Consider the following 25,731-nt stretch of genomic DNA (forward strand, 5'->3'; position numbering starts at 1 on the left):
CGAACCGATTTTAGCAACCCTCTTGTTAAGAGAGATTGAGTAAGGGATGGCAGTATGGCATAGAGTCTTCTAGACTGTCATACAGCATTTCCTCTTGAGTGGTGCTGCTGGACATGCTCAACTTTATTTGGAATCAAACACCCAATTCATGAGGGACAGTCTCCATTAAGCCTAATCCCTGGCTAAGAGCTGTTTCTCATGAGGTGAATTATTTACCTAAGACAGTGGTCGGCAAACTCATTAGTCAACAGAGCCAAATATCAACAGTACAATGACTGAAATTTCTTTTGAGAGCCGAAAACCAACTTCTGCACATGGGCCACAAAGTTTCAATCACACTGTACGTGTGTGCCCGCACGTGGTATTTTGTGGAAGAGCCACACTCAAGGGGCCAAAAAGCCGCATGTGGCTTGTAAGCTGCAGTTTGCCGATCACTGACCTAAGAGAACATGAATTTGTTCCAAATGAGAGATTATACATGCTTCACACACACATCATAGTGACACATTTCAAGTACATTAGGCCCATTGAGTCAAAAGTACTGAAGTACATAGCTGCTTGCATTGCTGTATTTACCACCTGGTTTATTTTATCCTGGATCCCTACTTGAAACACATTAACTTCTGATCACTGAGTAATAAATAGATCAGTGTCGGTTTCCCTAATGTGTTTCTGTTCAGATTATGGTTCACTAGAGATCATTTTGTTTCTGAGAAGTTATGTTTTTTTTACCTTAAAATTTTTATATAGATGACAGATTTATCATTGCACTGTGTCTCCAGTAAAGGAAACCTGTAAAGTGTTATCTCAGTAGCTTTCCTCATAATCACTTAGTTTTTTATACATACTTCGTTTTGTTTGCAAATATAGGAACATACACATTTTCTCCCTCTTCATCCAAAATACAGCATAGTATATTACACACTTATTTCTGAACCTTACTCTTTTTCACTTAACACTAACTCTATATTAGGTATAAAGAACTGTCCCTATTCTCTTTTGTACAACTTCTTAATATGCACCAATAAATGTGTTATTTTATTTAGTCCTCGAATGATGGGTATTGAGTTACAAATATGTTTCAATGAATGGCCTTTTACATACATCATTTCATATGCACACATGCAAATATATCTCAGAAGTAGGGTTTTGGGTCAAAGATTTAAGTATTTGTAATTTTGGATGACAGCTGCCAAATTGCTCTATATACCATTTTATAATCCCACTGGCAATGTATGCGAATACATCTCCTTAAAGGCTTACCAAAAGTTTGTCAAACTTTAAAATTTCTGCACACCTAAACTTTTAATTTGCATTTCTCTTATTAGGAGATAAATCACATTTTAAAAATATATTTAAGGGCCATTTGTCAGCTGCCAATTCATGCATTTTATCCATTTTTCTCTTGGGTGGTCTTTTCTTATTGGTATTTGGAAATATTTTAGATAAGCCTTTTGTGAAATGATTTCCAATTATTTTCCATGTTTACCACTTGCTTTTTGATATAACCTTTGGTACTTTCTAGCCACTCAGGCTTTTCTTTTTAAACTGGACCTACCTACCATTTTTATTATGGCTTCTAGAACTTGAATCAGAGAAATCTTTTCTGCTCCAACATTGTAAAAGCAAACTGGAGAAGAGATAAAATCAATCTTTCTGTACAAAATTGCACAAAGATTTTGATAATGGGATATCTTCAGAAGAGACATCAATAATAACTTGTGATCAACTAACTAGGGAAGCCCTCACTTGAATCAAAGACATTTTATAAGAATTAAAGCAGCAGATAACTAGTAACTATGTTCACAAGCCGAATGGAAGTTTATATGCAGGATGACAAAAATTAACTGCTCAACCACAATATCATAGAAAGGGACCGTATTTGACATGAATGTCGGCATTTCTAGATTTCTGGTTGAAGGGAACAGAAGAGATGAAAAACTAGTACAATTAAATGAATACTACATTCTTTACACAGGGAAGGTTTGTAGTTGTGAGTACCCAAACTGTTTATTCTTGTATTATTGACTACAATGTTTCCATACGCACAACTGTAAACCCACTTTTGCCACACCTTGTATAATTATACCAAAATAGTTTCAGCTACCACTTGAGTGCCTTCTATCTGGCAGGTATTTTACCTTTAACATTATAAAGTGTTTATCACCATTTTACAGATGTAAAATTTTGTCCAAGTTCAAAGGGCTGTTACTTGGCAGAAGTGGTCATCAAATCTGATATTAGTGTCCTATCACATTACCAAAGAACTCTAAATACAGTGTGGTTGGTAAGCTCTCTGAATTGTTTATTTTTCAAGGTGAAAAAGAAAGCAATGTGGGAACTTGTAATTATTATGATTTGGGCCATTCCCAACATTCCTATGAAAAATTAATGTCTTTTTCTTTCAATTTGGAATCTGAGTCACCTCTGTATCCTAAGAATATTACCACAGTAACTGACATTTATTGTATGTTTGCTGAAGGGTGATATGAACCTAGTCATGATAATTGTAAAATTCATGCAATTCACACAGGAAAAAATTAATGTTAAGTACAGTATATGTTCTTATTTAAATTAGAAAACCTAAGGTAGTAACCTGGAAAGTTAATTACTGCATTTGGTTATATGAAATGGACCTTCTTTAGAGGATGAAAAAAAATGAGACTTATTCTCTATAAAACTTGTGCTAAAAACTATTAAATTTCTCCTACTAAGGAGAAATATTTGTAACCATTTAATATTCTATGTATGCAAATCCTGTGTCATACAGCTACACAATGAGCTGATCAACAAAGTTAATGTCAGTATCAAAGAATGTATTTTTGTCTCTATTGATGATGCAAACCATCATTAGAAATTCATTATAAATATACACTACTAAAATATTAAGCAATCAAATGACCGGGTTCATTAATTATTTAGGAAACTTCACTGGGTTCATCAACAAAATATTTCCATTGGCCTCTGAAAAGGAATTTTATCACTGTATTTCATAAGACCAACAACTTTCTGCAATATCCTGTTTTGGTCCCAGGAAGACACAGAGCCAATGACTGTACACCCAGTAAAAACTCTTTTCAAGAAAAAGTCAAGCTGATTGTGAGAGCTAATTTTTTGTTCATACTAATAAAACAAAACACATGCATATTCAAACATCACATATTTAATGTCAAAATTTTGAATTCAAGTACAAAAATTAAACAACACATGATTTCAACATTAAATAACCATAACACTTATTACTCAAACAACTATACAGTGAATATCAAAAACACAAGTATAACCATAAAAACCTTAACTATATTAACAGCAAAATTATGATTTATTTCTATAACGAATAATTAACTAAAATATTAATAGTTCAAGGACCACAATGGTTAATTGCTTTTTTCTTTAGTACTGAGTAAAATTTGTATCTCTTTATCTCCTTCATTTCTTTCTACATAATACGTTAGATGCTTCTGGTTCTATAACTGTTCTCATCTCTAAGACAGATAGTGATCCTTGGTAATCAAATCCAGTGTAACCATTGTCTGCAAATGCTTTAATATTGCGAAATGCTATGTAGCGAAGTTGTTATGCAAAAATTTTAGCATAAACTAATGGGTTCTATTGCTTGCTCATGAATTAGAAGTATTTAAAGTGGCAAAAGTTTACATTTTTGTAAGTTCTACACAGTGGTGGATTATTCTGAATTATGGCTCATGTTTGTTGAAATAAATATATATCTATCATTTTAAAACCAAAAGTGCAAACCCAATTCTAAAATAGAACAGTATTTTAATTAGCATGCTTTACAAAGAAACTTTCATTCTCATGTTTACAGTATTTCTTCAGAAGAATGAGGCCTGATTGGAGATATACAGTCGCTGTCCAACATGGCTGCCATTAGCAAGTGATATTGTTGGTGATAAGGGATAGCTTGGATAAGAATAAGGCCTTGAAGTATAAGGAAGCACGCTGGGAGTCCCAGAAGAGAGGGTAGCACTAACAGGGGAAATACTATTTATTGAGCTGCGACGGAAATTGTAGTCTGTAAATAAATACATGAACAATTATGCTGCACATCTTTATGGATACAAATTTAATTCAAAGAGACAAAGCATTAAAACTATAATCACCATTTAACATAATGTTCTAACACTCAAAATCCTGGCAATACTATATTGCTGGTTAAGACTGTGTCAGTATTCACTGCATGGAAAATCCTGACTGTTTTATTAATCAGTATTATGTTTCTTTCACTGACAGTGCTTTAGAGATCTTACTAAAATACATTCTTGGATATCTATTTTTTGGATATCTATTAATTGTTTTGTGTCTTTTTTATCACAAAAAAAGCTCTGATTTCTAAAGATAAAAACAGCAAATTCATATTTGCTTCTCTTTTGGAAACTGTATTAGGTATCAAACCAGCAAAAACATTCACCCCTGGACCATAAAACTAACTGTCCGATATTTCATTATTTAAATACTAATATAAACATTTATATAACTCAACACATCAATTTAATATTAGCATCCTACTGGTACCATAAAACAGTAAAATGAATCATCTTTATAAAATAAACTTCAAAAAAACATTATCAACTTATAGTATAGAAAAATCCAAAAATTTAACCAAATTTTTTTAAAAAAACAATTACATTTGAAATATTACTGCTTCACAATAAACATTCATCTTATGCAGCAATAATTTCCTGCTTCATTAATTGTAATGTTTATAGATGTGTGTGAATATTAAAGACCAAATTTGTAAATCCCATATTTTCCAAAAACTCAACTATGTTCTTTAGTAGAGAATAAGCCAAAGGTGTGACAATAACTATAAAATGATTATTTATAGAAGTTATGGTGTTTTTAAGAATGAATGAAAAGGAATTAGGTCATCTAATATACAGATAAAAGTTTGTTTCTGTATTTCCTAGAACTATATATGAGGCCTAAAACAAATGAGCATTAACTTAATGTTGTCATGGGACTTAATATTTAGCCAACAGGAATGAGATCAACTGCAGAAGAATAAGCTCAAGCAACATCAGAAAGGACCTAGTTAAGAAAAAAAATGGAAAAATAAAAATCAATTAAACATTGGTTTGATTTCCAGCATTGTAAAACACTAATTAGAATAACTTTATAACCTTTGTATTTTTATTAATGGTACCACAAGATTAGTAAAAGCAGTTTGTTCCAAGAAGACATAAAGACATTAAAAGCATCCAGTTCAAAATATTCCTAGTATTTGAAAATTGGATAAGGAATTACTTTGATACCAAAGTAGGATAACTGCAGGTATCACAGAATTCTTCTCTTAAAGGATCCACTCTGCCTGAAGGGTTATGGTATTAAGTATAAACAGAAAGTTAGTGCTCCTATAATTCAAATCATTACTTTAGAAAAAATTCTGGTTCTCTCCTCCTAAAGATAATTACACCAATCCAGTCAATTTCTTTTAAGCCATGTGGCTATGACACAACTAAAAGCTCTTTCAATTTCAATAGACAATACTGAGAAGAGTAGCTCTTTAGTAGGAGGGGAAATGTTTCACAGAGAAACCACTTTCACTTTGGGTCTATATCCATTCAAGAGCTAATGCAGTCTATTCATGAAATGTGGTCAGAAGAGATACCTTCAGAGGAAGATTTCTCAAACATAGTCAGAAAACTGACTAATGACATATAGTGCTTAGGTCTGGAAATGTGCATTTCTGATAGTACCATACTGTAAGCCTTTAATTTTAAAAATACTCAACTGTTGTATTCTCACATTTTTAAGGAGACTTAATCAAAATACAAAATTAGAAATTGACACTGATGACTTCATTCATACAGGATAAATCAAGAGAAGAAAATCTTCCCCAAATACTACAAAGATTAGAAAACAAAAAGCTTCAGATGTTTATAAGATTTGTAAGTATTTCATAAAGTTGTGCAACCCACACCAATATAGAGAATACTTTCATCACTCTAAACAGAAACGCAGTACCTATTAGCAGTCACTCCCCATTCCTTCTCCCCCAGCCCCAGCAACCACTAATTTTTCGTTTTCTATAGATTTGCCTATTCTGGATTTTCCATATAAATTGAACCATACAATTTATGTCATCCTTTCTAACTGGCTTCTTAGCATAAAATGGTTTCAAGGTTCAACCATGTTGTAGTATGTACCAGAACTTCTTTCCATTTTATATTCATTGTATGTATACTATACAACATCTTATTTATCTATTAACTAGTCAATGGTCATTAAGCTTGTTTCTACCTTTTGGCTACTATAAATAATGCTAAGAAATAATTTGTACAAGATTTTGCATGGACATATGATTTCAATTCTCTTGAGTGAATACCTAGGAATTGAATTGCTGATACATATGGTAACACTATATTTAACTTTTTGAGGTACTATCAAACACAGCTTATACCATTTTACACTCCCAACACCAATCTGTAAGAGTAAAGCACCTGATATTTTTATCTATGCAATACACTTCCCATTCCTCATATTTTAAGCACTTATTTCCATTTTGATGGGACATTAAAAATCTTTTAATGTTATTTCACCATTTTATTATTTCAATTGCTAATATTCAAATAACCATGACTGAAATAATTCAATAGTTTTTCTTCACTGGGCCACTGAATTTCATCTGAAAAACAAAGTTTTTTAAATAACACTGTACATACCCAGAAGGTGAAGTACAGCTGGATTCAAACATAGAGTTTAAAAAAGTTCATCTATATTATAAAATATAAATAACATTTATCATTTATTACTTTGTACTTTCCATCCTAGTACAGAACATCAAAAACTAAGTGTAAAGTAGAAGGGAGATTTTTTAGAATTGCTAGTTATTAAGCAACTTAAACCTATGAAATATTTAAAAAGCATTAACTAGAAAATTTTAAGTGATACTTTTGGCTGAAATACATTAGTATGATCAAATTGACTGATTTTTTTTTATCTCATTTACTTTCCCTAATAAAATTATATTTTGACAAAATTTAAAAAGATAGTTTTTATCCTCTACTTGATTTTTCCTATCTGGCAACTGACAGCAAAGGGCAAGAAGTAGATATTAAATGGCCGATGTTTTTTGTTTGTGTTTTTTCTAAGACTAAGCCCAGAGTAGTTTAGGTCAGTCTGTTTTAAGATGATTTAGAGGAGGCTTTGAGTATGCTAATCTTAGTAATGGATGGCTGGATAAGAAAGGAAGTTATTGTCTCTTAGTAATGGATGGCTGGATAAGAAAGGAAGTTATTGTCTCTGGTTCCTTATAAAGTTCTAGTTGGTTAATTCTCCATTTTTACTAGAGTAATGGTATTTTTCAGATTCAAATTCAGAAAAAATTTCATCTGCATTTGATTTTAACTAAATGTTTTAAGTTTACAATATACCATCCCATATAAGTTTGAAACAGTGATATCTATAGGTTTATTTTTAAGAAACTGTTTGATTTTAAATTATCTGAAGGTTATAATTTAAATCTTCAAAAACAAGGATTTGAAATTCTAAAAAATGCAAACCAATCTATAGTGACAGCAAGCAGATCAGTGGTTGCCTGTGAAAGAGAGGAGGAATGAATTACATTAGGGGTGGTGGAAATGTTTATTGATTGTGGTGTCATTTAACAGATGAATATATGTCAAAACTGACCAAAGTATAGTTTTTATTTTTTACGATTTTTTAAATTGATTTTTAGAAAGAAAAGGGAGAGTGAGAGAGAGAAACATCTGTGTGAGAGCAAAACACTGATCAGCTGCCTCCTGCAGGCTACCTACCAGGGATCAAGCCCTCTCTCCCTGGGAATTGAACTGGCCACCCTTCAGTGCATAGGATAACACCCAACCAACTGAGCCACACCAGCCAGGGAAAGTGTGGATATTAAATATGTGCATTTTATTATATTTCAATTATATCTCAATAAAGTTATAAACAAACCCAACTGTTTCTCTTGAGTTAATTCCAGTGTTTCCCAAACTACATCCCATACAATTAAAGTACCTCAAAAGAAGAATCCCTTAGCAAAAAAATAAAAAAAACCTTGGAAAAATTTAGGAAAGATAAGTTTGACAGTTAAACAGATTGCCACCACAATTATTCAATATGCTAATATGCATTTTGATTTCCCCAGGGGAGTACACAGTACAGTTTTTCCCAAATTTGTTTGGCCTTAGAAACAGTTATGTCACTGAAGAACTTTATAAATCAGTTTGGCAAGAACTTTTAATAGGAATAACATATAATATGAAAACTTTAAAAGCAAAACAAAAATTATTGAAATATATTAAACAGAGTGATTACAAACTCAAATACCTTCAGAGGCCAAGATGTAACAAACAAACAACCAAGTGGAAATAGTATGCATCTAGCTATTTGTACTGAAATTAAGCCGAGTTGCTTTCCTTTCAAAAAGCTGAAGAGACCAAACAAATCATATCTAGAGCTTCCAGTTTGCTACTTTGTATTAAGAGATTAATTATGTCAAATTTCTTTTAATGCTAGTTTCTAAACCACTTAGAAAGACAGTAATAGAACGGCAGCCTATAAGAGAAAAAATTATGATCTGAACTGCAACAATCTAGGCTTCAGTAATAGCTCGAAAACTGTAGCTCACTAGAAATAATATTTGGGCAAAAGTGAATAGAAGATAAAATCCTTAAAAAAAGAACTCGTTTCAAGTTTCATTTCTATCAGTAAAATTAGTCCTCATAATTCAAAATTTCAAATATAAGAACCTATAGGAAAAGGTAGTTCTGAGAATACCATATATTGGAATTTTTATGCTAATACCTATAAAAACAGTTATGTCTAAAGCATAACAAATATATTTCTTTGAGTCTGCAGCATATTAATAAAAGCTATTATATGCTGAGCACTTACTATGTGCTAAAAATAACTATACATTATCAACACTATTTAATCCTGACAAGGTTAAGTACTATTATTTTACTCTTTAACAGGATTAATTGAGGCACAGAAGGGTAAAGTAACCTATTCAAGAACACAGAACTAGTTAGTATATGGTTTGCTACCCACACAACCACAACATTTTTTGCTGTTGTTGTTAATCCTCCCCTGAGGAAATTTTTCCATTGATTTTTAGAAAGAGTGGAAGGGAGAGAAAGAGACAAGAGAGAGAAACATCAGTGTGAGAGAGGCACATCGAATGGTTGCTCCCGTATGGGCCCCAACCAGGGCAGGGAATCAAGCCTGCAACCAAGGTATGTGCACTTGATTGGAATCAAACGCAGAACCCTTCAGTCCGAAGGATGATGCTCTATCCACTGAACCAAACTGGCTAGGGCCACAACATTCTTTTTGCCTCTATATGTAAAAAGGAGTTTATATAGTAATAATCTTTACTCAAACTATAGACTACCTTTAATTTCCTATTAAAGCTTATCCTTCTCAGGTCCATGTTAAAAAAAACTATACAGTGAATCCTCATAAATATAACTTTTATTCTAAATCCTATCAACAATAATTTTAGATTACTAAATTTGAAAAGAATTAAAGTTCTATTTTCGGGTAAGTTTGAGAAATGCTAGATAATCTATATACATAACATACCCATTCCAACTACATCGACCTTAACATACAATTTACCATTTTGGTGATTTACAATGTACACTAGGCATGTTAAACGTGTTGAGAACACCTGAAATATGGAAACCAGTTTAACTTTTTAAAACTTTGCTTAACGGGTTTATAATTAATAAAACTATAATAATAAAAATATTTCACAAGGCTTTATTGGAAAATTTTAATTATTTCTCCTTATAAGAATAACTTAATGTTGGCTTTCTGAAAACTAAATATATAATTTAATATTCCTAAGAGATTTTCTCTTACCTTTTATTTTCTCCAAATTCTTCTACATAGGTCCAGGCTGAAGAGATTGTGTTCCCTGTCTGTAAGCAGTGAAGACAGAAGAGAATTGAGTCTTTAGATTGATGTTATCCCTATCTTGGGAGTGCATGGAATCCTTGATAATTTTTGTTAAAACTTTTTATCAGTAAATAGGAAAATAAATTTAGAGAAAAGGAAACAAGTGACAAATAGTTATCATTTTTGAAGTTCTGTGAAGATGAGCAAAGACAACAGTATATTGCTACTTGAATGAAAATTATGAGTTAATACATTAACGGAAAAAGAACATATCTTTCTGTACAAATCAAGTCCTTCTTAGTTTGTTTTTCTAAGGACTACTTATACTAATAAAATAAAGGATTTTAAAAACAAATGAAATTATCTAGTTTCTATAAGCAGATAGCCAAAGAATCTAAATGAATTTGATAAAGATCAGTACCTTTTCCTTCGGCCTTAAAAAGAGATGAATGGATGGCCAAAGTAACACTAAAGTTAAAAAACATTTTTAACAGCTATACTTTATTTACTTGAAGCCTAATTTAACAATATACAGTACAACTCTAGACAGTCATCCATTTTAGGCATTCATCTCTTTATGTGCCTTAAAGCTTTCTGGTAGAAATGTATATCCAAGTCTATACTGAGAAACTGTACATAAAAGTATGAACAAATGAAAAATATTTGATAATCCACAGAAAAGTGTAGATTTTTTAAATAGTCATCTTAAAATTATAACTCAGTAGAAAAAAGTCACAATGTTTTTTAGTTTTACATGATCAAATAGGCAACTAACTAATCAATCCTCCCAGTGAGAACTTGAAAATGTAGACAATTATTATAAAAGCAAAAATATCTACCTGAAAGCATTGAGAATGACCAAAGCAGTAAAGAATTATGGGACTGAGGCCCTAAACAAAGAAGAAAACTCAGAGAAGTATGCACATCTTTTGAAGGAGTGTTTCCCCTGGAAGGACGGCAAATTCTGAAGAGGGATCTTCGAGGCAAGAAAAGATGACAGTAAAAAGATTTAACATACGTGTAATTGGAGTACCAGATAAAGGAGAATGGGACAAAAGTAATACTTGAAAACAGAATAACTTAGAACTTTCTAAAACAGGTTGAAAACATTGATCTATAGATTTTAGAAGTAGTGAAAAGTCCCAATTAAGATAAAAACTAAGAAAGTACATATAAGTCCATCATAGTAACATTTCTGAAAATCACAGATAAAAAGAAAGTATTAAAAGTAGCAGAGAGCAAAAAAATAAAAATAGTTTATGTTCAAAGGAATAATAAGTAAATATCAGCTGACTACTCAACAGAAACAAAGGAAGCCAGAAGACAATTAGTGGAAGTATAACCTCGAAGGGCTAAAGGAAAATAACTGCTTATCAAGTAAAAATACTATTTCAAAAAGCTGGTAAATTAAAGAAATATTCAGGCAAATTATACTGAGGTTATTTGTCATAAGCATATCCAAAGGAAAATAAAAATGAATGTCCTTTAGTCAGAATAAAGAAACAATCATAGTGGGAGCTTGGAAGTGTAGGAGGAATAGGGAGCAAAGGAAATTATAAATATGTAAATGGTAAATGAGTATAAATGTATATTAACTAAAAACTATTACCATTCTGCATAGTATCTGATGGAGAAAACCACATATCACCTGCCATGTTGACACATATGCCTCCCAGTGGCAATGCTTGTCCAAGCACAAACCTAAAATCCCAAAGCTACCTTGTTAACAAGATTATGTTCATAAGATCTTTGTAACTTATAATGATTCACTTAGGATTCAATCAGATGTCCTACGTTCACAATATACTAGAGTGGTCTGGTTTACAAGTTTTATGGGGATAAAACTGTTTCTGAAAAGGAGGTAAACATGGGGGAAAAATCCCATCTCAGTGTATTTTAATTGTTAGAAAAATAACTTGCCAATAATGTCCCACATGTTCACCGTGTGTTATCAAATGTTTAACATAAGACAAAGGTCAGTTTTTCATTAGAATCATGTGAAGGTAGAAAGAATAGTAGTTAAGAGCACACCTCTTAGCTAACTGGGGTTCCTGGGCTAATTAATCTACTAAAACCTCAGTTTCTTTATTTGTTAAAAAAAAAAGTATAGACATTAAAATAATATTCATCTCTGATATCATCAGGATAAAGTATTAGATAAAGGCATTTAGCACAATGCCTAACATATTAGTGCTCAAAGAATCTTAATTATTATAGTAGTAATAATATTATTAATTATAGAAAACTCCAATGTTTTGGCTTTGTTTTCTGAACACTTTTCTTCAGTACTTATATGGCACATTTTAAAATAAAAAAGGCAGTGTTGTGGGCCTTTTACACAATTTTAAATAAGTACATGTAATTACCCTATGAAATAAATAGTTACTATTCCCATTTACAGATGAAGAAACTGAAGTTCAGGAAGGTTAAAGTAACTTTTCCAAATAAGTAATAAAGCTGGGATGTGAATCCAGGAATTCTGAGTCTATGTGCTGTACTAAATTTAAAGTACTAAATCTCCTTTTGCTGAAATTCTTTCTAAAATGCAATATTCTAGTTCCTGGCCCTCTCATCTCAAATTAGGTCAGATCATCTAATTATACATTCTCATAACAGTCTGTACACTTCAGTGTTTATCAGAACTGTAACTGTAACTGTAAATAACGGTCTCCCTCAATAGAATGTATACTCTATGAAAGTAGCAACTGTGTCTGATTCACTACAGTGGCCCTCTGGACTGTATACAAAGCAGTGTTCAGTATTTGTTAACTAACATATAGAAAGTGGGGCAAAAATAGGTTTATCATTGTTCATATAGAAAATACAAAAATTAATAAATAATAATACAAGAATAAGCTCTGTGTTTCATGTACTGGAAACCTACTTTCACTCCACTCTGCATTAACAAGGATTAACAATCAGCCAGCTGCCAGTTAATAACTGACAATGAGAACAGAAAGACTAAAGGAGTAAATAATAAACAAAAGAGTCATGAGAATAATGCCAAAAACAAACTTCCTTAAATAACATTTTCAAAAAGCAATTTTTCAGAGGACTTCAAAATAGCAAGACTAATATAATATACTCCAAGAGGTGTAAGGAAGATAATTCTGAATTTTAAGTCTAATACAAAACCTTTTCTTCTCCCATGCATTTATTTAACAACATAAACATATTTAAAATAAATCATAAAAAGTTAAAAGTTTTTTTTAGTAGTAGTTTAAAAACTCACATGGTCTGGGTTATATAAAAGCATAATCTACCTCCCTGAAACTTTCCTCAATAGACTAAATTCCAAACCCTGGAGCTTCATATTAGTCTTTTTTCCATGTGCCAACTCTTCAAACATCTGAAGATAGCAATCATATCCCCCCTGTAAATATTAGTATGTACAGGTTAAACATCCCCAAATACTTCAGTTGTTCACTGTCCTACTTCATATAACAGTTTCCAAGTCCTCCATAGCTGTCAAGGTTTAATTAAACTCTGATGCCCAAAGCAAACATAATCCTAGACAACCTTGGCCAGGTAGTTCATCTGGTTGGAGCATGTCCCTTATACCAAAAAAGGTTGCACATTCAATTCCCAGTCAGGGCACATACCTGATGCCCTGGTCAAAGCTCGTAGAGGCAACCGATCAATGTTTCTCTCTCACATCGATGTCTGTCTGTCTGTCTGTCTGTCCCTCTCTCCCTTCTTCTCTCTCTAAAAATAAAATAAACAAACATTCCAGATATACTCTAAGCCGAATAAAATTTAGTCTGAATATTACATAACTTTTCTAATTTGCATTTAATTATTATAATATGAGAATCTCTAGAGTAGAATGACTCAATCTGGCTTTGATAACCTAGATTCATTTCAATGCAAGAACTTAAAAATCTTGAGTCTACTATTAAATAAATCATAAGAAATAAAGAAAAAATCATGACTACCTCATCGTATTTGTAAATACCCCTCAGAAGCTAAGAGAATGCTTTCACAGGGTAAGTAATTCTACTCTTGCTTAGTATTTCCTCTTTCCCTGTAGTTCATAAGACAAAAGAAATAACTTTCCAATGCTCTGTCATTACTATTTCTATGTATGACATACCTATAGTTCATACCAAGGAATCCCTCAAGGGACTCTTGATCACTCAAGGAAACAATTTGTGATCTCTCAAGTAAACAAATGTAGACACATAATATACACAGGTGAGACTCATTTAAATTAACACTTCCCTGCTTGAATTATTTAACTCTTGCTTTTGGTAAAAATTATATAGTTCAGAATACAACTTTAAACCTTTTTACCAAAGATTCATAATGACTCACTTTGAGCCTTATAATTCTGTGCCCAAAATAATCCAATACTTTCATAAATCCTCAACTACAGATTTGATCATCCTTGGACCAAAAATTAATGTAGCAGTAGAAGAAAAAAAGCCAAACACATATATGACACATATACTGCAAATTGATTTGTTTACCCCATAATATAACTAGCAAACAAGCAGACTAATACAGACAGTCCTCGGGTTACGTCGGACTCGACGTAGTTTCGTGGTTACATCGCCATTTCCCCTATATTTATAAAAAAGAAAAGTTCCGTCATTTCGACATATGTACATATGTGTTTTATGATTTTTATTATTTATTTACCACAAGTAAAGGTCAGGAATTATTATCTTTCTTTTAAATATTTTTAACTGTTTCATTACTGCTGTGTATGTGCTCCATGTGAGTGACGTGTAGTTGCTTATGTAGGTGGGGTTCCGACTTACGGCGAAAATCGTGTTATGTCGCGCCGTAGGAACGGATCTCCGATGTAACCCGAGGACCTACTGTATATTGCTGAAACAAAGGTAACAAGAAAAAAGTTAATGACCTTGCAGTCATAATTATAACTATCTAGAAAATAGAATTATGAAGGTTTTAAAAAAGTGAAGTATCTCTAGTAATATCCTTAGAAAAACAGTAAAAGAAAATCAAAAGCTAAAGAAAAAATGAAGGTCACCCTGGCTAGGTGGCTCAAACAATTGGGGCATTGTCCTGTATATCAGAAAGTAAGTTGTGGGCTCAATTCCAGTCAGGGCAAATACCTAGGTTGCGGGTTCAATCCCAGTCAGGGCATATAGGGAGGCAACTGATGGATGTTTTTTTCCCTCTCCTTCCCCCTCTCTCTAAAGTTAATGAAAATATATCCTTGGAAGAGGATTAAAAAAAAAAAAAAGAGAGAGAAGGAAAAGTGAAGGCCAACATAGATATCTATTAAAGAAGCTGGATTTGAACATACCAGTTTACATTTTTTATTTATTCAAGAGTCAGAGTGCCAATAGAATTAATTTTTGTATAAAAATCAAGCTATACTGTTTAAACACACAACAAAAGAGGGATTTCAGAGTAAATTCACCAAAATATCAGGCATTACAGATTGATGTTTCTAATGATTGCATTCCTATATACTTTTTAACCAAAGTCATAGATACAATTATAGTATAAACTAGAGGCCCAGTGCATGGGATTCATGCACTGGTGGGGGGGGGGTGGCCTGCGGGGATCAGCCTGCTGTGAAAGCGCTGCTCATCCCGAGTAGCTGAGCGGCACTCCCACTACTGTGTTGAACGTCTGCCCACTGGTGGTCAGTGAGCGTCATAGCGACTGGTCGACCAGCTGTTCTGGTTGTTCCACCATTCGGTCGTTGGGCTTTTATTATATAGGATCATTATCAGTGTTGTATACAGATTATATTTACTGAATCACAGCAATGCAGGAAGGTATGTAGCTAGTCAAATAAATCATTTTCATAAAATATGTATTGTGCATATAAAGTCTACATATAGGCCATTTTTAATAGCTCAAATATCAATTGCCATGAGATTAAATAATGGCACAAAAGTAACTAATATATGTTTAGCCAAATACTACAAATTCAAGAAACAAGAAAAACCAAGTAGTTATTAATATTCTGGTTATTTAAAGCTTCTAATTAATTAGGGAAACTAAAGTTTATTTTGTTTGTTTTATTTAAATCCCCAAGGGAAGTTCATCATTCTTGGAGGTACTGCACTACCAGGTCTTAGATAAAGGATGTATTACTCCAGGATAAATAATATAATTGAAATTAGCTAATAAAGAGTAGATTCTATATTTAATCTTAACCGAAAGGCACAGAAGCAACTGACATGGAGTAATTTTAAAGTGGTTAAAGTATAGATGGTCACTTGAATAAATTTCATCGCAGTAAAACCTATTTTCCAAAACAACTTCTGTCTCCATTTACTAGTTCATTCACTAAATTATACTGCTGTAGTATAAGCAATCACTATCTACTAAAGTAGGAAGCAGAGATAAAGGTGTCATAGGCTGAAGGCTATGTGCAGCTTCTCACACAGACTTTATTGATTCTAAATCCCCCAAAATAAGCAAACCAAAGGAGAGAAAAATCAATACAACACTGAAATTCTATTTATAGCCAGGCTAAAAAATATATTTAGGTGACACCATGTGGCAAAATTATGTATTGCTACTGATGTATAAGAACGGAACATACGAGGCAAATTTTATTGTGACATTAACTCAAGAGGGGAAATTTTACAAAACATTATTTTCTAAAATATTAAATGTAAAAATCAGATGTTATATTTATAAATAAATAAAGCAGTAGCAACTGTTAAAACTGTTTTATTAATCAGAACAAGTATTTTAGGAAAGTATTAGCTAAAGATGTTGAAAAAATTATAGGATAGAAGATCAAGCATGATTAAACAAATGTATAAAAGTAAATGAAATCACATGATCACTTTAGCCAGTTAATAACAACTATGGAAAAATATTGGTCAGATGATATGTTTTAATATACATCATTTTCCTAGATTCTCTGTTTACAAAAAGAAAATTAATTTCAAAACTTTTAAGTAATTAAGCTGTTTTATAAAATCTTGGTTTTGATTATAATTAAAAAATTCAGATAAGAAAATAACCAAAAAGCATTACATGTTCATACAAATAAAACAGGTGACTGACTGAACCTTTCATTTTTTAATCCAGTTGTCCTGCTGTAAGGTAGACAGATACAAGCTTTGAATTGTATAAAGTAAAGAATATTAAACTGAGAGTTAATCATGCATAAGTAGCTCTTAATTTTCAACTATTTGAACTTAAGTATGTATCTTGGTAGACAAAAAAAAAATTCAAGTATTATTTTTGGTCCTTCATAAGATTTTTAACCATATTTTAAACAAAACCATTAATTGGGAGGATAAGAGTGTACTTAAGTTCACCAAATAAAACCCTCACATGTGAAGGTACTGAGGTCCACAAAGAGTAAATGATTCATTTGCCATTCCAAGGTCATAGTTTATTGGTGGCTGAGACAGATTATTGTACTTCTATTTGATTACTCATTACTATCCTATATAATAAAAGGCTAATATGCAAATTGACCAAACGGCAGAACGACCGGTTGCTATGATGCGCACTGACCACCAGGGGGCAGATGCTCAAAGCAGGAGCTGCCCACTAGTGGTCAGTGAGCTCCCACAGGGGGAGCACCACTCAGCCAGAAGCCAGGCTCATGGCTGGCGAGCGCAGCAGCAGTGGCAGGAGCCTCCCTCGCCTCCACGGCAGCGCTAAGGATGTTCGACTGCCATGGGGGTGGGCCTAAGCTGTCAGTCGGACATTGCCTGAGGGTTCCCGGACTGCGAGAGTGTGCAGGCCAACCTGAGGGATACCCCCTTCCCCGAGAACACAAATTTCGTGCACTGGGCCTCTAGTATTAAATAAGCAGCTTCTCTCACAGTACTAATCTATAATAATAAAAGGGTAATATGCTAATTAGACCAGACGCCATTCTGGACGTCCTGCTGGATGAAGCCGGGGCTGGAGGGAAGCCCAGGGAAGGAAGGCCTACTCTTGCACGAATTTTGTGCATCGGGCCTCTAGTTCCATAATAACTATGGTCTGTTAATACAAGTGTTAGTAGGATAAAAATTATAAGGAATACCACATGATGGCCTGTTAGAAAAAATATTTAAATTTCAAGAGGAATAGAAGTATATTTTCATGAATATTGGGCCCTCATGGAGGGTCAAAGACACATAGTTGAGTTAATGGAAATTTCATCTCACCACTTGATCATATGGAAACAAATTAAAGTATAAAATGTTGATGCTGATGCTACTTCTTGTGTGAGTTTTAAAGCAGACTTAGCAAATTTTGTTCAATATATCAGTCTGAAATACTATCATAATAGTCAAATCTGTAATTAAAACTGGAAAGGAAAGAATAACTTTCTAAAACTATCATTTTTCTTCTAATAATTTGTAATTAATTTTTTCATTATAATACAGTACCATTATATGGTACCTAGCTTAAGAGTCTCCTAAAATTATTTCTTAAATTAAAAACAACAACAACACTGAAAGTTTCTCTTTGTTTCAAAGCAATTTATTGGCAAATTTCTAAAATCAAATTTGATTTTTTGTATTTCTGCCCATCAATCTGGAAATAATGACAGCTCATAAGAAAAAAGCACCTTATTTTTCACAATAAAACTTCTCAGAATACTATTCCTTCATCCTGCTGTCTTCTATTTTGTAACTTTCAACCAAGTTATAAGTGATAACAGAAATCAAAATCTAATTTAAATATTTAAAAAATAGAACAAATAGTGATCATAATTGGAATTTATATACTAATATTTTACCACTCACTGTCCAGAAAAAGTAAAGATTCTAATAATGTATGTAATTACAAAGTCAAATATGAGAAGTAATATGCACGTCAGCCACAAAATGAATATTGAAAAAAGAAAATACAGGAAATATTAAAAAGATGAATATTCACACATAAAATGGTCCACACGCACCAGAATAGATTAATCTAGAAAAAAAAAGTACCTGTTCAGAGGAAAAGCAAGTAATATCAACATAGTTGTAATAAAAAAAATACAGTACTTATAAAGTTTTAAAAAGCAGAACTGCTGAAATTTCAATTAACTAAAGTCCACTTACTTTTAATTTCCAATTATTAAAATCTAACTAAAATTACCAAAACAAACATTATATACAACTCTGCCATTAACCCACCACCATGCTGTTTTTCTAAATGTTTGCATGTGGTGTCCCTCTCTGACCATAAACTCTTCTTACCATTTACAACACAGATCAGGTGTGAGGTGTGCCCTTTCCTTTGTACTCCCAAAATACCCTATGCTTGCCTTCTTCAGTAGACTGTGACTCCGTTAGAGCAAAAACAATGTTTTATTTATCTTTAGCTCCAGATTGCTTAGGAAGTACACTTAGCACAGGAAAGGCATTCAAAACAGATTTGTTCTTTAATTAAACTTCATCAGTCATGGCCAAAACAACAGAATACTCAGATTAAATCAATGGCATAAGCTGGTTTGTAACAAGAGGCTCTTCATCCCTATCTTAAAACTTTAGGTGGTCATACAAGTAAAACAAACACACAAACAAACAAAAAACCTACTTCATCAGTATTGCAAACATAGAAACAAGAAAATAAATGCCTTGCCTGAATGAGTTGTTAATAAATATCTCTCAAGGTGAATTATCAATACACACTGAGGTGACCTCCCTCCTTCCAGTAAGTATTCTCCAAGACTTTCTTCTTCAAAATTTTAACTCTCCAGAGCTTTTCTTTACCTCCTTGATTTTGCTTATTCCAGTCCTAGATGATGAATAATCCTCCAGGAGAAAGTAGTGGCAATAATGGAAGGCCCCAATTCAAAACAGAGGCAAAATTTGAAGAATAGCAGAATTATTCACACTCATAGTCTGATCTATTATTAAAGATACAGTATTTTGAAACAGAAAAGTCTTATTTAAAGGATGATATTAAATGACCCAAGAAGTCTCCATACATCAAATATTTGGTATAGAGCTATCTATCTCCTATGCTCCAATGAGTATCCCACTTATTACAAGTTCCTAAATATAACCAGTTAACACAATTTCTTATCCTATCGATTGAGGTTAGAGAGGTTATTCTCTGACATTATGAGGATGAAGGTAGTCTCTAACTTTGAAGTCAAAGAAAAATGAGGGTTCAATTTTGGCATTAATTTCAGCTTTCCTCCTATGTAAGGGCATTTTGCTTAAAATAGAGCTCACTTTAAATGGGAACCAAAATAAATAAATAAATAAAAACCCAAAATATTTTAAAAATTAATGTTAAGGGACTATATAACAAGTGCTTCTGGGATTCTGGTAAGAGCACTAAATGGTCACTAAAAGTAAACTCTCAAATTTCTAGTACTCATTTAGATGCCTAGTACCCCTTTAAAAAAACTATTTTCCTCATAACACTAATGAGAGTCTTAATTTAACTAAATAAAGTCTACTTTTTTTTCAAACTTGAAAAATGAACATGGTAATGCCAAAACAAAGTGGACATTAAAAGTATATTCTTAAAGAGCTCTGAAATAAAAAGCTAAATTAACAAAGATCATCAAAGTAAGATTAAATAATGTTCAAAATAGCATCAAACTAAAAAAAAAATAGCATCAAATTGAAAGACTAGAAGTGTATTAAAGTAATTACTACACTCAAAGAGATCATCTTAAAATAATAGTTAATTTCACTAACTAGAAAATTATATTCAAATTCTTTAATAAGAGCCAAAGGTTATTTAATACTTAATGAACTCCATTTGAGGGACTCCAGAACAAATCAATAACCTCTCAAGATCTCAGAAAAATCCAAGGCTTGAAACATGTAAATATTTAGCAGGATAGCAATAACAAACACAACACCCCTTCCCCTCTAAGAACACAACACTACCACCATTATCTCAACCCTGAACATCCAATTAAACCCTGCAAACTTTATCTAAAGGAAACTTCATGTAAAAACACATTAACTTTTTAAAAGTCCAGACACTCAAATATTAATAGAAGGAAAAAGCACATCAGATCATCACCACAATGACATTAACTCTATCCTTTACCTGCCATGTGGCATTGTATAATCTCCTGGCTGTCTACAGCACCTTAAGTGACTTAAATGATAACTGAAAGCCTGACATTTGTTTTTCAATCACAAATTCCTAGACCCCTGATCTCTGACTCTTCCACATCCTGAATTCTCTCTCTCCTTCTCCTCAGTTGCTTCTAACTCAACCTTTACTCATGTTTCTAGACAATTACAATAAGGAATTTTCTGTTACTGTCTGTAGACAAGGCCTCAGGCCTTGTATACTGCATCCAAGCAAGCCTGTAAAGTTTAATTGAAAATTTTGGCTTATATTTGGCTTAGCTCTTTTCTCTAATGGTGAATAGAAACTGGAAAAATATATAAAACACAAATTATTCAAGTTTTTATTATAAGAAGCTTTAATATAAAGTTGATAAAATCTAAAATAGATGACTATAAAGCAAACTGCCTGTGCCCTCTAAGGATTTCATTTATTGAAGTTTATTTTATTCCTAATTAACATAATCAAGCTGGGAATACTGTACCTGAACAGGGGTTTTCTTTGGGAACTAAAAGCTACAAGTTAAATATGGTCCTAGTACTCAAGTAAAAAAAATAAAAATCATTTTAATATTAAATTAAAAGCTGATGAAAAACCTCCAGTTTCATTTAACATCTGATCTTCTTTATGGGAGAACCAGATGGAGAAACCATGTCTAAATAAAAAATCTGACATAAAATAAACTAAGGAGACTATGTTTTAAGAATCATATTTAAGTTAAATTTGTAAGTAAGTGAGGATAGAAATAAAATATATTTCAGCATTACCATGTTGGATCAGATATAAGTATCCTGGGAAAATCTTGCTCAGCAACTAATTATCTATATTTACTCCAAAAGAATAATTTGATCAATTTTTCTCTAAAAACCCTAATTTGAATTATTTGCTACCCGCCTAATTTTATATTTAACTTTGTCTTTATTAAAAGAAAAATAGAAAGTTCCTATCATGTACATTGATGGAAACCATACCTAATAACTTATTAACTTAAATGACTAAAATTACCAAATATTTCCAAAGTAATAACTAAGGACAGTACTGAAAAGTTTCTTTGAAGGGAACTCTACTTTCAGTCCTAAATTTATGACCAGATCTCCAAATCAGAATCTCCTAAAAATTTTCATAATACCATGGGAGTGGCTATAATGGATAAGCAAATCTAAATAATATGTAAAAATTACTTTCCCTTTTGGCAATATTTTTCTTTTACTATCTTAACAAATTTAAGGATATCAATTTTAAATGGATATAAGTTTCAGTAGTACAGTTCTGCAATCATATAACAAATCAATTTTAAGCTTAGCGAGTTTGACAGCTACAATAAAAAACACACAGTTATAATCCTTAGTAGGTAAACTTTCCTTTTTATAGTTGATTTTCAAGAAACTACTATTCTTCTAATAAATATTATTTGGGGTACAAAGTCATCACCAACTGAAATATATAGCTGCAATTTGAAAAATGAAATAAACTGATGGGAAGGGGGTAGCTAACAAAACACTAAAAAACAGAAAGTAGGGTAATACCAGAGCAATATTACATCTCTTCCTTCACAATGCCAAATATTTAGTTAGCATATGGCCCAAAGTCTTTCTTTTTTTATGTCAGAGGGAAAAATGTGAAGATGGAACAAGGTTTGTGGGAGGCACATCCCACACAAGAGTGTGAACACCCAATCATCATACTTATGAACTACAAAAGGATCCAAAGCCTTTAACTATCCCGCAAATGTTTTAGAGAAAGTTACTTTTATCAAAGCCTGAAATTAATGGTCATAAACATCTTTTAATTATGCTTTTTGTCTTTCATGAGTAATTTCCAGATTGGTGAGCATAAAGCTGTCTACAAATGACCCATCTGAAATGCCTCTGATTTTACCAACTACCTACCACCACCCCCAAAAAAGATTACTGGGTAGGCTTCACCAAAGAAATTGGTTTAAGTAACAAACCCTGTAACTTATATAGAAATTATTTCAAATTAGGATCAGTCATTGCAAAACAATAAACTAATGAAACAGAATCATAAACTCTAAAGTAAATACGCAATGTTTCAAAAAACTAAATAGCCCTGGCTGGTGTGGCTCGCTCAGTTGGTTGAGCATCCTCCCATGCACCAACAGGTCTCCAGTTCCATTCCCAGTCAGGGCACATGCCAGGGTTGCTGGCTTGATTCTCGGTAAGGGGTGTGCAGGAGACAACCAATGGATGTTTCTCTCTCATACCAATGTTTCTCTCTCTCCCTCTCACTTCCTCTCTCTCTAAAATCAATAAAAACATACTTTAAAAAATAAATAAGCTAAACATAGGAAGTCTCTATAGGATTAGTCTCAACAAAATTTACCACAAATTCATAAAACTGAGGTAAAATTTATGCTAAATACTCACCACTAAAGTTGAATTCAAAATAAATTAATTTTCAAATAACCTATAATATTCCATATTCTACAATATTATCTAAAGTATTTTTAAACTTACCCAAATGAAGTAATGTAAACTGGGCTGCCAGTTCCTTTGCATCTTCTAACGTAGTGCAGAGTTTGTCTGGCATGAAGTAACTCTGGGATCCATTTGCAATAGCAGGAATAACGATTTTATATACCAAGAGGACTTTGCCATCTTGACTTGTTGTTGAATATAAATAATATTCTGGTGGTGCCCAATTATTTTTGTTGCAGTAATAATCCAAATGCATTACTGCAGAATTGAAATGATTTGATTTTAAAGAATACATACTAATTGGAGTAAGCTTTGTTCCAGGAAAAAATGGGTAAGTGCATCTATCGATTTCAGAGGGGCCTGGGCTATGCTGACCATTGAGACGAGCTGGAAGAGCTGGTGGCTTGCCTAGAGTTTTTGGATGGCTCTCTTCTTTGTTAGCAAACACAATCAAGTTTTCAGAATTGGGGCTAATCTGACCATTAAGATGCTGTCTCCAAGTATTTTCTTTATTTACTGGTTTTGCCAGTGTTACCTCAATACTTGCTCCATCAATGCACTTCCCATTCATAACAGACATAGCAGCCACTGCATCTTCTCGGTTGAAAAAATGAACAAAAGCATAATCTCTAAGTTTCTTTACTCTTTCAACTGCACCAGGTTTGAATTTATTGAATTCTGCTTTAATTGTTTCCTCTGCAGTTGAGATCATTAAATTTCTAACATAGAGAACTTTAACTCTCTGCATGGTTTCCTCATCAACCTCTTTCTCTGGGTCAGCCCAATCTACTTGAATGGTATGGCCCCATAGTTGGAATGTTCCTACAAAAAAGAATAAGTTAATCTGAAGACAATTAAAATACAAGTCAAATATTGTTAAGTAAAACTGTTTCTCCAAAGAAGCGGAAACTCAAATACATATCAATATATTTGGTTAAGTATTATAGTTTCCCACTCATGAAAATTTACTAGGGCAAAACTAATCAGAACTTATGGTAAAATTAATTTTAAGACTAAACAAAACAAATATACTTCAAAGAAAGATCATTAGAAGAATAAGACATTGTCTTTTCGATTTTTATCAAGCAACAATTAACTTATAAATATATCATCCATTAATCAGTAAGTTATAAGTAATGATTAATTTCATATAAACAACTTCATTTACTTACTAACTTAATCCTTATTCCTCTAAAGGCATTGTGTATTTTCATAATATTGATCTATAAGGTACTGTCATTTTTTAATATTTACAATTTAGGGAATATGGAAAAATAACCTTAAAAAGGATAGGCTTACCTGGAATTAGTTTTCTCCGGGCCATAGCAGCAGCTCTGTGAGATTCATATTCAACAAATGCAAAACCACGATTTTTAGTCTTATCAGTTGCACTTGGATAAACAATGACATCTACAACTCCTTCTGTAACTTTCTTCATTTCATCCAAAATTTCTTCTTTCTTCTTTTCCTTGGGAATAGCTCCAATAAATAATCTGCAATTATCCAAGCTTACACATACACCAATAAACTTCCCTGGTCGAATCTCATAATTATTAAGAATTCTGATGGCTAACTGAGCTTCTTCTTTTGTAGTGTACATGACAAAAGCGTAACCTCGATTTTCACCACTAAATTCCATCATAAGTCGAAATTCATATATCTTCCCAGCTCTTTCAAATACAGGGACTAACTCATCTTCGTACATATCACGAGGTATTTTTCCTACAAAAACTTCACAGCCTCTAGGTGGAGGTGGACCTTCCCAACCTGAAAGACAAAAATACAGATAAATTTTAATAAGATATTTATATTCACTATTCATTCGTTCATTGCACAAATGTACAGAGCGCCTTCTTTGTATCATGTACTATTTTATTTTAGGTGCTGGGGGATACAAGAGTGAACAAAAAAGAAACCTCTTCCCTCACAAAGCATATATTCAATACAGAAAGAAGCCTGAGTAGTAAGTGCTATAAAAATACAGCCACAGAAGGGTTAAGTTTTTGTAGTCAGGTAAATCTTGTCTGATAACATGAAGTTTAAGCAGACACCTCAATGAAATGAGGGAATGAGCTCTGAGGATATATCAGGAAGAAGAAAAAGCAAGTGCTTTGTATATTAGAACTCAGAACACGCAGGCTACATGGCTAACATGTACTTGAGGGAGGAGTAAAGTAGTAGGTAATGTGGTCATCAATGTAACTGGAGGCCAAGATTTCATTTTAAGTCTGATAGGAAGTTAATTGGAGGGTTTTGAGCAAAGAAAATGCATTGGCTATTGGTAGAAAAACAAAACATTATATCTAACCAGAGGCTCGGTGCACGAAATTCATTCACTGGGGGAGGAGGGGTCCCATCAGCCCAGCCTGCATCCTCTGGCAGTCCGGGAGCCCTCGAGGGCTTAGGCCCGCTCCACACAGACATTCTT

The 25,731-nt window shown here is 32.7% G+C and overlaps 1 protein-coding gene and 1 non-coding gene across 8 annotated transcripts in view; both read right to left on the reverse strand.

Annotated features, from left to right (window-relative positions):
- Nucleotides 1–25,731, reverse strand: part of RBM46 (RNA binding motif protein 46) — a 67,023-nt gene that overhangs the window by 30,849 nt on the left and 10,443 nt on the right. For 2 of the 7 annotated variants that reach the window (XM_054716965.1, XM_054716966.1), the window contains exons 4-6: nucleotides 24,603–25,070; nucleotides 23,343–24,125; nucleotides 9,853–9,911 (exon numbers count right to left, since the gene is read on the reverse strand). In XM_054716965.1, the coding sequence (XP_054572940.1) occupies nucleotides 9,856–9,911; nucleotides 23,343–24,125; nucleotides 24,603–25,070 (1,307 nt within the window). In that variant the 3' untranslated portion in view covers nucleotides 9,853–9,855. Of the gene's footprint in view, nucleotides 1–3,237; nucleotides 4,034–4,860; nucleotides 5,050–9,852; nucleotides 9,912–14,588; nucleotides 14,722–23,342; nucleotides 24,126–24,602; nucleotides 25,071–25,731 lie in introns of those variants that run through there. The other 5 variants (XM_054716964.1, XM_028152038.2, XM_008144239.3 and 2 more) reach the window with 5 other exon arrangements.
- Nucleotides 22,468–22,569, reverse strand: LOC114233471 (small nucleolar RNA U13). Its single transcript, XR_003619610.1, has one exon. It is a non-coding gene; the product is annotated as a small nucleolar RNA U13 (small nucleolar RNA).

The sequence above is a fragment of the Eptesicus fuscus genome, chromosome 6, assembly GCF_027574615.1.
Source record: "Eptesicus fuscus isolate TK198812 chromosome 6, DD_ASM_mEF_20220401, whole genome shotgun sequence".
Taxonomy (NCBI): domain Eukaryota; kingdom Metazoa; phylum Chordata; class Mammalia; order Chiroptera; family Vespertilionidae; genus Eptesicus; species Eptesicus fuscus.